The sequence below is a fragment of the Fringilla coelebs genome (assembly GCF_963513975.1).
Source record: "Fringilla coelebs genome assembly, chromosome: 6".
Lineage (NCBI taxonomy): Eukaryota > Metazoa > Chordata > Aves > Passeriformes > Fringillidae > Fringilla > Fringilla coelebs.
In genome coordinates, this window is record NC_140034.1 from 22,867,105 (window position 1) to 22,877,889 (window position 10,785).

At 44.5% G+C, this 10,785-nt stretch overlaps 1 protein-coding gene across 1 annotated transcript in view; it reads right to left on the bottom strand.

Moving 5' to 3' along the window:
* IFT43 (intraflagellar transport 43) overlaps window positions 1–10,363 on the bottom strand; it is a 43,086-nt gene extending 32,723 nt beyond the window's left edge. The window contains exons 1-2 of the mRNA XM_084207505.1: window positions 10,264–10,363; window positions 9,800–9,889 (exon numbers count right to left, since the gene is read on the bottom strand). Coding sequence (XP_084063631.1) covers window positions 9,800–9,889; window positions 10,264–10,317 — 144 coding nt within the window. The 5' untranslated portion in view covers window positions 10,318–10,363. The remainder of the gene's footprint in view (window positions 1–9,799; window positions 9,890–10,263) is intronic.
* Between the last annotated feature and the right edge of the window lie 422 nt (window positions 10,364–10,785).

Consider the following 10,785-nt stretch of genomic DNA (forward strand, 5'->3'; position numbering starts at 1 on the left):
CAGAAATGCCAATTGCTTCAAGAGCTATCTACTGCCAGTTCACCCTACTCCCAACTGCATGCCTAAGAAAGCAAAACCCTGGCAACATGCCATATACAAAATGCAGCTACCCTTGCTGAAGGCTCCTCTGCAAGCCAAAGATCACAGGGGAGAACAGGATGCTAGAGAAAAACATTGCAGTAAGACTGCAAGGTCTTTGGGAATAGGAAATTTTTGTTCCAGCCGTACATCAACACTCTCTAGATCTTACTGCAGTGCAAATTGTAGATACAGAAATGACTGTGACTGCCTTACAATTATGACTTCCTATGAACTCTCTAAACCAGAGTAGAAGGACAGTGCCCAAACCATTGTGATTATTTTTATGCAAATAATGTCTCCTGATCAACACTCAGCTGAGTACAGCTGGTGCTGGGTTCCTCACTTGCATGTTTTAAAGTTTTAGGGAATGTAGAGGAGAACATTTGGGGGATGGCTGCTGCACAGATCCAGACCAGACAATGGAATGAGAGTTTGGAGCTGGGTGCCAACCACTGTGCAAGGGTAAGAACTGGGTCAGGAAAATACCGCTCTGATTAAAGGCCCTGATCATATCAAGCCCCAGGCCATGTCTACACCACAGGTGCAGACACACCTGCAAGCATCCACAAGGATCCACATGAGTCAGCCCAAGTCTGGAAATTGTCTTGTTTTAGGTACTTTTGGTAACAAAGCTAATACCTCCCCAGGTAGAGTGCAGGTTGGTTCTCACCAGGGGATCTCCACATCATTCTGCACTGTATTTTAGAATGGAAATACACTCACTCAACCTCACCCAACTGGGTGACCTAGCAATTTAAGAACATAACTGGTTTTATATTTCAGATACTTACGTTCTTTTTTTAGTTGTTCTTCCAATAAACATTTAATGGAAACAATTGTTCCTGGCATGTTGACTTAACCTAAAAAGCAACAGCCTATTTTTCCACCCAAATGTTTTAGAAGAACTGGCAACTAGAACTACAAAAGGACTTTGATGCCCCCTCTGGAAAGGTCAGATCTTCAAATCCTCTTTCCAGTTGCCTTAAAGCATGTTGTCACTCAAACTCTGAGTGATACAGAGCCACATAGGCCAGCATTCACCTGTATAAGGGTCAGAAATCAGGTGCTGTCCCTGTTTTTAGTCCATGAAGGACCTTAAAACTACCTATGGCATGTCTACCAAAGCACAACTAGAGGATGAAGTCCTAGCAGGACCCATTGGAACTGATGTCTTCCCATTTAAATGTTATTGCCTTCAATTAGAAAGTCTTTCCCTGTGGTACCAAAATTCTTTTCGCTCCATTTGCAAAGCAGAGAAGCTTCAGGAGAAAGGACTGAGAGCCTTCTCAGACTCAGAACAGCTCATAGACTTGTTATGATATATAATATTCCCTATGGAGGTGGCAAACATTACTTGCTACATCTTTCTCAGAGAAGAAAGAGGATGATAAAATCAGTGTTTTCCAGCTTAGAAAGGAGATGGCCAGTTTAATCTCTACATCTAAAGCATGAGGTTCCAACACTGAAATGAACATCTGCTTACTCAGAAAATGGAGGTCCCTGAAGGCAAGGAAAAGCCCTGCTCTACTTCTGAAGGCTAGAAGACACAAGATGGGGATCAGCATCTCTCACTGGTAGCGCAAGGACATGCAGTCCCAGAGCTTGCAGAATGGGGCCAGAACTCCACAGAAGGACAGGGGTTCAGACACAGTGCTATTCCCAGCCACTCTTTACCATCCCAATAGATCCCCCAGCCCATCCTGAGATTATCTATATACTATGCAGGCACCCAGTACAGGATACAGATTTTGTTATGGCATCTAAATCCCCCTGTGGGTCTATTCAGGGAATACCCACAGAGCTTCTGCATAAAGCTCTAGCTTTGCTTTCAGATAGGGACTAAAGAAAACTAGTGGAAGGACTTCTTCAAGGTCCCAAAGAAAATCTATGGCAAAGCCACAAAAAGAACCCAGCAAAATCTTGGCTAACAACCACATTCATAGTCCTGCTTATTCTGCCTCTGCAAATTAACTGAAATATTAGGATACACCCTTTATTATACCATTGATTAGCCTCACAGCCTTTGGCTAAATATCCCAGGCAGTCTTGGAAGGTGCAACCAAATGAGTGATTCAACTGGCAAAAATTCAGATGCAAGATGAGTGGTTGCCAAAGGATGCAAAACAAGCTTCAGAGCAGGCAGACGGCTGGAGGGCAGGACTTCTGCAGGTACGTTCACATCGACAACCCTGATGAGGTTGTTTGTTAGTATTCAAGCAGCTACAAAGTTATCTTCAGCACAGCAAGAGGAAAGGGACCAAATCCAGGAAGAGTTCAGATTGTAACACTCAGCAAAGCCCAAAGGGAGTTCAGAGAAGGGTTATATGAGCCATCCGGGGGACAAAGGAGCCAACTTCGGACAAATGATTCAAGAAGCCAAGTATTTCAGATTGGCCAGGCAATGACTAAGGGAGGGATATACTGCAAGAAGATTTGAATCACACTTTATAACATAAAGTTCCACTAACAGTTGATTTGGAAGAGACTTGCAATACAATTAACAGAAGTTTGTAAGCATACTGTAGTATAAGTTACAAGCAGCTTACTGATCAGTCAGATTTCTGAACACTCAGTTAACCATTTTATACTGTTTACAGACTTTTACAAATGGAAAAATACTATAAAGTGTGACTGCCATGCTTAAGAGCATACGCCTGAATAAAGGACACAGGAATTACCCAAACAAAATGGTTTTCAAAGCAGGGACCCCTCATACTAAGTAAAATCTCCTTGCCAGGCACCATTGCATAACATCCCTGAAGCAACAATTGCTCATGTGGAAGAGTCACATCAGTAAAGTTATTTTAATGAAATTTAGCAGCCAGAAGCAAGAAGGCGCCTGTGGCATGTGACCAGTCAGCACTCAACAGCAGACCTTGGGAATCAATGATTTAGGGCACTGTATGGAGGTGGAATTAGTTCCAGTGAAATGACTGTAAGGACTGGTTCCAGCGAGGCGGGGGGGGGGGGGGGGGGGGGAAGATTAGATCAATTATCAGTAAAAATTTCTATTAGGCAACCAGTCCCCAAAACTATACCCATCAGTGGGAGGTCTCTTTGCCTGATAAATGGAAAAGTGCTCTGGGCATAGTCCTGAACCATCCATCACTGCCAAATAAACCCAGTGGATCTTTTTTACAATATCATCTCTTGCACTACCAAGAGAAAACTGAGCTAATCTGAATAGTCTTGATTCCTTGTGATGAGCATACCCTTCTGAGGCCGGAATTAATGAGATGGGTGATAGGGGTTTCTTTTCTGGGCTTTAAATTTCACAGATGAATCTACTGTGCTACCAGTATTGGAGTGGTCCTTCATTAGAAGGAATTAAGAGCACAGGAGAGGGTGTTTTAATTATCTATTAGAGAGGAAAAATTGGGCAACACCAATTCTATGGTTAGGAAGAGGGCAAGGCAATTAGCCCAAAGACTTCAACAGAAACAGGTAGAACTTCTAAGGTTGTTCTGAATGGCATCATCATGGCTTCTAATGCTAAATTAATGCTAAGGTGTATTTTAGCTTTGGTGCAGGATAAAAAAGGATATGTGTATTCCTTCTCTGTGTGTAACAGGAGCCTGGTAAGAAGCACTATGACACTATTATTGATTCTGGCATTCAGTGCTGGTGCAATAAAAAGAAAAGACTCATAGAAAATCCAAAGGCACATGTCCTTGTTACTACTGCCTGGCCTTCTTCTCTGGGGCACCAGCAAGACTTCGTCATCCTTAAAGATAAGTTTTCATGTTATAAGAGCAGACTAACCATACTGGACAGCAATCTAGGCTAAGTCAGGCTTTGTACTCTATTAGCTAATTGCTGTCCTGACTTTTAAATGAAAATAGAGCATCTTTTCAGTAGCCACATATACATCTGTGACCTCAAAACAAGATGCAGCAGCTGATAAGAGCAGCTGTTTCAAAGATAATTAAAAATCTGTCAGCAACAGAAACAGAGGATGCAGGAAAGGCACTGCATCCAAAGCAAACTTTATATTATTCTCCAGTACTAGAGTACCCTCTTAAGGTAGTCTCCAGACACATAATAGGTTAATCCTACTAGTCCCCTTCAGAAGAGCCAGCATCTACCTACAAAGCCTCTAGTCTTACATGGTCAAGCTTTTCCTGATGGTCTTCATCCTTGAAGGGTCAGGAGGGAAAAAGAGAGAAAGAAGTTAAAAGGAAGCACTATGGAAGCCTGCACAAAACAAAACAACTTGAAGACTGACATTCATGACTATCCTGCAGTACATGTTTTGCAACCTTATTCACTTGAACAAAGCACAAAGTTGATTCCACCATTATAACATTTAATATCCAGTCATTTTTGCAGATGCCAACTGTGATACTTAAAGAAAAAAAAAACCAAACATGAGCAAGAAGAGAACAGACTTAGTTCATTCTCCCTATAGTATGATAAAACTCAAATTATTCAGTTGTATAGGATCCTAGAAAGATTCATATGGAGAGTCACTGCAGCCATGCCAGGGACCAGAATTGATCCTGGACCAGTCATACTACGGGTTATACATTGTAGCAGGCTATAGCCCTTTTTTCAGAAGCTACTGTTTCTCAAGGCAACCTCAGATTCTCCCCGGAGAGCACAGGCTGTAGCAGTCAGTGTAAGATAGGCATAGATGCCATCCGTGTTAGGTTCAGCAGATGATCTTTAGCTAACACTATAACAGAGCAGCTTGGCTATATAGATAAGGAACTCAAGAAAATCAGCCTGTTAATCACTGTGAAAGTTGCAAACTGGTTGAGAACCTTTTAGATGAGCAGACTGTCAGCACCAGCAGTTGCAGCAACCAGAGCTATTAGGCACCAAATGCAAGGAGGTAATTAAGAACCCAATAATCTCTATGCTATTCTAGAAATCACAGTGTTCAGAACCACTCAGGAGGAGAATTTAGAATATCCTAGATTGATCTATGACCCTACACCAGGAGTATGCATAGGATGGCTGGAAACACTCCACTAACCCATCTGACTTTTCTTCTAGATTAAATAATCTCTCCTGTGGAACATGGAATCCATGTGATTAATAAATTGCATATATCTCTCATGGAAGTGGTTTGGTATCTGAGTTCATTTTGTGTCTTTGCTGTCATCTGGTCTTATGGTCTTACTACAGTAAGAGCAGAGGGGTGCTACATGCAGGTTAGAGCAGCTGGAGTACAAAGGTGTCCTTACCAATGAGCAGCACAAATGAAATCAGGTTTGCCCAACTGGTAAAAATCTGTTGGAAGCATGTATCTGTCAGCCTGCTTCTTCCCACAGCCAAAAGCAGAAAGGCTTCTGTGGGGTCCAACATGACCTAAGCTTCTCTGGATGTACAGAGCCCAGGTGGTACAAGACTTGCACTAGCATGGAAGAAAATCCAGCTGGGCAACACATGTTGGAAAAGTATTCAAATAATCACTTCTTGGAGCAATTTTTCACATGGGTTTCACTCTCAGCAATTCTTATTTTACAGCAAGAAATGCTTTCTAACTACCATCCAAGGACCACAACTACATAAGCAAGCTTACAAATCCCAGCTAGGACAACAAGAGAAGAACATATTTTCAGAAGAGAAAGCACAGAGCCTTTCCTCAGGCTGTGGTGAAATGTGGCAGAAAGAACCAGAGGGGAACTTGATTTTTGGGCAAACCTTGATATAAAGTCATTTTGTCCTACCTGTGTGGAAATATTTTCAAAATAGGGAAAACCTTCATCCTTTAGGCTGACTACTGCCCAGTAAAACAGTCTCCATTCGAAGAATACATAGAGTGCTGCCAGAGACATGCTGGCAAAATCATGCTGAGATTGCAAGAGGCAGAAACAAGGTCCCGTGGGAATCACATCACTGTAGGATAGTGAGAAAATAGACCACGGAAGTAGGATAACATTAAAATATTTTTGCATACAGATTTCTTACAGGACAGCAAATAGTTCACTCTTGTTGAGAGAAGAAACGAGAAAGGAAAAATCTGCTGATACATTTTTTAAAAAGGCTTTTTTCCACTCAGCTTTCCAAATCAATCTCATCAAGAGCTCCAAACCTGGCCAAACAACTTTTTCTGATGCATGTCATCAAGCCAGCATTCAGGCTGTTTGGTGCAGTGATGTTAGAGCCAGGAAAAAGGTTTGACTTTAATTCTGTAGAAGTGTCCAGAAGTCCTGTTAGGATGGAATAGCAAAGATCTTCAACAGATCTCATTTTATGATCTGTGCCTCTCATTATACAAATAACATGACTAGCTTGACTTTCTCCCATACTGTCAGAAATTTGATAGCATCAAGATGAGTAAATGTACCACATCAAGCCAGGGGATGGGAAAGGCCTCTCAATGGAAAAAGAGATACATTACCCCTCTGAAATGAATGCTTGAAATGTGGCGTTCTGGCATGCAGCAAGCAGATTTATCTCTAGGAATTCCCACTTACAGCATATTCCCCTGGGTGCCCAAGAAGTGCCTGCCGAATTCCCAAGGAGCTCTGAGGGCAGGAACGCACACAGCCTTTGCTGCAGGAGGGTGCCAACAGCACCAATTACAGCAAATAATCATGTTACATCTTGCCTGGTGAAATAACACATAGCTGCAGTGTTGTTTGTCAGTACTTGTACTTCTGAAAAGGCAGGAATGCTCTGCATGTCACATGGGCAGAGTGTGAGCTTTGTGACCTTTCATGAGCCCCTTGAGGAGGTCTACATTTGAAGATAATGCAGGTACTTCCACACAGAATGGGAATCATGAAGGCAGAGATCTGGGCAGAGGAATTAGAGATTTGCTGCTGTAGTTAGGAATATTCTTGTGGGAGATACATATACACAACAGGTACTGAAAAAATACTAAGATATAATGTTTTCATAGAGCTTGGGGGAAGTAAATTAGGCTACAAGGCACAAGACATTGCAACTATGGCCTGGGGAAGGAGGTTTTAACACACATTTGTTGTATAGAGCAACACATAGTTTGCAGTGTCTTTTGGAAGAGAGAGCCCAGACCAAGCAGAGATCAGCAGTAACCTGATACAATCTATGCTCCAAGTCAGATGATTTGCCTATTGACTTCAAAACAAAGATCTTTTTAATTACAATAATTGTCCGCCCGCTAAGTGAATTTCCTTGTAATAAGCCCAGATGTTGAAACATGGATAGACAGGTACCTTTTGCTTTCTTCAAGCAAGCTGCTCTGACTGGAAAACACTTCCTGGATGCTTCTCAGTGTCATGAAAAGACCCAAACAACAGCAAAAATGGTATGTTCATACCAGAAATTTGAGATGGGTGAAAACTGGGTGGAGTGGCATGGAATTTAAAAAAAAAAAATTTGAAAAAAGAGTCAACGTGAATTAAACCAGTTTTAAAACTCGGAGGAACCTCTGAAGGCAAAATCACTAACCTGAATGTGAAATGCATATGAGGGTGTGAATATGGCAAAGGTTTAAGACAAACCCCTCTGCCTTCAAAATCAGTAATAAGAATAAAACCTTCTATGCTGAAATTAATTACATAGTGCGTAATCCACTACTGTCAGTTCCAGGAAAAAAAAAAGGACTTTTTTTATAATCTTGCATTTCTTTTGGGAAGATTTCTTATAAAGGTTTCAAAATTACTAGATGGCTGAATGAGACATCCATTGTAACCCCACCACTTAAAAGCAAGCCAAGGCCAAGCTTCCAGAAAAGTAAAAGGCGATTGCCAGTCTAGGGTGAAAGAAAAAACAATATTTGTTCAATTAAATACTCACTCTGGTAACAAATATGGTCACGTATAAAAAGCCTCCAATTTTGGAGCAAAGGAAAAGGCTGAGGATTGTTTACAGTGGATTTTGTCTTTCTTCCAGTACCTCCAAGGTTCTCGATTAACACAAACATTTAGCAACAAAGACCTGTCTGAAGGGCAACTATTGACACAAACTATTCTTCCTGGTAGTTAAGATCCAGTACTAACATATTTGAATGTTGTAAGACATGGAAGTCCTCACCCTTCTGCTGCTGGAAAGCTCACTGCTCTCAAACAGAACACTGTAAATATCTCTTAGTCTTCGAGACTGGCCCAAGTTCTGGAGCCCCTATGATCTCTTTCCAGCTATTGAAATGGTTGTGACGTGAGCAGTAAGCCCAAGCGAACTGCAGTGAGCTACAGTCCATCAGTTGTACCTCTACATAATGCCCTGGTCTCTTTAAAACCAGAGAACCAGACCATGAACTAGGATGGCCAGTTCCAAAAAGAGAACAATCTGACAGCGAGCCACCCTAATGTGGAGGCCAGCTAATGATTACACCCCCTTAAACCATCAGCTGGTTTCCCTAAGACTTTCTTTACCTATGAGGTCAACGGTTACTTCTACTTCTTAAATTGCATCTTCTGCACATTCCCTCACAGAATCCATCCTGAATGCCTACAGCATATCCAAGGGGAGAATCCCTAGGTGGAAGATGATTCTCCATTATGCCTATCAAAAGAAAAGAGCATACTTTCTCCAGAAAAAAAAAGTCTGCACTATAAGGTGTTATTGTAAGCTAAGCTGTAATAGTGCTATTTTCAACAGCATCACAGGGTCTCAAAGGAAAAAATCCCCCCACAATCATTTTGGCACAGATGTCTGGGACACAGCTACTCAGTGTAATAGGAAAGTTTTGTCACTGCACAGGGAATCAGGGAGTAGTCACTCCAAGACAGAAGGTACCAAGGCTCTGAGCAGAGTAGCCTGAAGCAGAGTTGGTGCCAGGGTGGCCAGCAAGGCAAAATGATTTCCAGTTTAAAGAAGCCAGGAATACAGAATGCCAGAGACCTTTGACTGGCATTGCAAAACAGGAAGCATCACCTCATTTAAACAAATATCACTGTCAACAAGGTGGAAGTTAGATGACATTTTGTCCATTTGGTATGCGTCAGGGAGCAAAACTGGTATGTCATTTCTTGAGAGCTGCTCCTTCTAGCAGGAGGTGTCTGTGGACAAGCCATGCTAACATCCAACAGCAAGCTTCCAGGAAGAATTTCAGCATTCTGCAGCACTAAGCAAAAAAATCAATTGAAACAGTTCAGATCTATTTCTGAATACTTGAGGATGTTGCCTCACTCTCCTGAGAAAGAAGGGTTCCTGACCCCCTTCTACCATTTGAAGATGTACTAACAGAACAGCCTCTGAACCAAAGTTTTCCTCCAAAGACAAGTGGGAGCTGAGTTTGCACATTATTACTCACAAGGAAAAGTCTCAGATGCTGCAAAGCTGGCTGCTAGCACAGCCTTTGTAGCTGTGCACAGAGAAAATGAAAAAGAGCATCACTACACAAACTTGATAGAGACCATGTCAGATGTTCTCTGGCTCTAGCAAAGCAAAGCACAAAAGTAGGGCATCTGCTTATCTGCCTTGCTATTGTAGATGGTGGCAAAACTGGTCACAAAATTATGGGCCTGCTCATATTTTAAATCTAGAAATTAAAATATCAGGAAGATATGTATGCACAGAAGGGAGAGGCCCCAAGTCCTGTATGATACTACTCTCCATAGCTGACATGTAAGAAACCATAGCCCAATAGTTTCCTGTGTGGAAACTATTATACAGAGGGCACACCAAGACAGGGACAGGGCAGTCACATGAGTCCCAAATCTAAGGACAAAATTCAAAGGGCAAAGCACACCATGCAGGAAGGAATCTCAGAAGAAATTAATAATTCTCCACTGCAGACAACAGCAGGACAACAGATAAGCCCTTCTAACAGGATACCCACCTCTCCAAGAGAAGTAGACGGGGAATTCTTCGTGCTGAGTTTTTCACCTGCAGAGAGGTCTTGGCGGGCTCGACGGCCCATCTTTAGTACCTACAGCGCAGGGGGAAACACGAAGGAGCAGAGGACACACAGTTACTGACAAAAGCCGATTCATCGCAGGGAGCAGAAGGCGAGGCACGGCCCTGCCGCCACGCCACGCCTCGCAGCGAGGCGCGCTGCCCTCACAGCGCAGAGGCTTCGCCTGCCGCAGGTGTGAGCCCCGCAGCCGCCTCCCGGCCCGCCCAGCCGCGCTGCTCGGCCCCACCGCCGGCCGCTCGGCTCGGCCCGGCCCGGCCCGGCCCTTCCGCTGCACGGTGCCCCACGGCAGCCGTACGCCGGCCCCGCGCCCCCTCCGGGCCGCGGTCCAAGGCCCCGGAGCCGCCGCTCGGCGAGGCTGGGCCCGCCCCGGCCCCGGCCCCGCTCACCCCGGCGACGCCGCCCCTCCGCGGCGCCTCCGCTCGCTCCGGCTCAGCCTCCATCCGCCGCCGCGGCCGCCGGTGCTTCCGGCGGACAGCCCGCCCCGCCGCCCCGGCAACCGCGGGCACGGCCCCGCCGGGCTCGGCCGGCAGCCCCGCACCGCCCGGCCAGCCGCCCCCGCGGGCTGGGCCGAGCACCAGCGCCTGGCAGCCACAGAAACATCCACCCCCTCGGCAGTCTTAAAACCTTGGCCTGACTGAGGGGGACACCAGTGCTGCAACACCTCATGCGGTGCTCTGTTAGCCCTTTCCACTTGCGGTGTGGCAGGGACAGTCTGACGCTCTGCCTTCTCCAGCTTTTTGCCGAAGACACTTTTTAAGTTCCCACTAAGGCAGATAAATCCTAGCCTTACACATCTGTCTCCTGATAGAGGCTTTTGCCAAAGTCTCCTGATGGCTTCTCATGCTCTTCCCAATTCTCCCTGGCTCTCTAACACAGCTTTCCAGATGGGGCAGCCGGTCCCCAGAGCC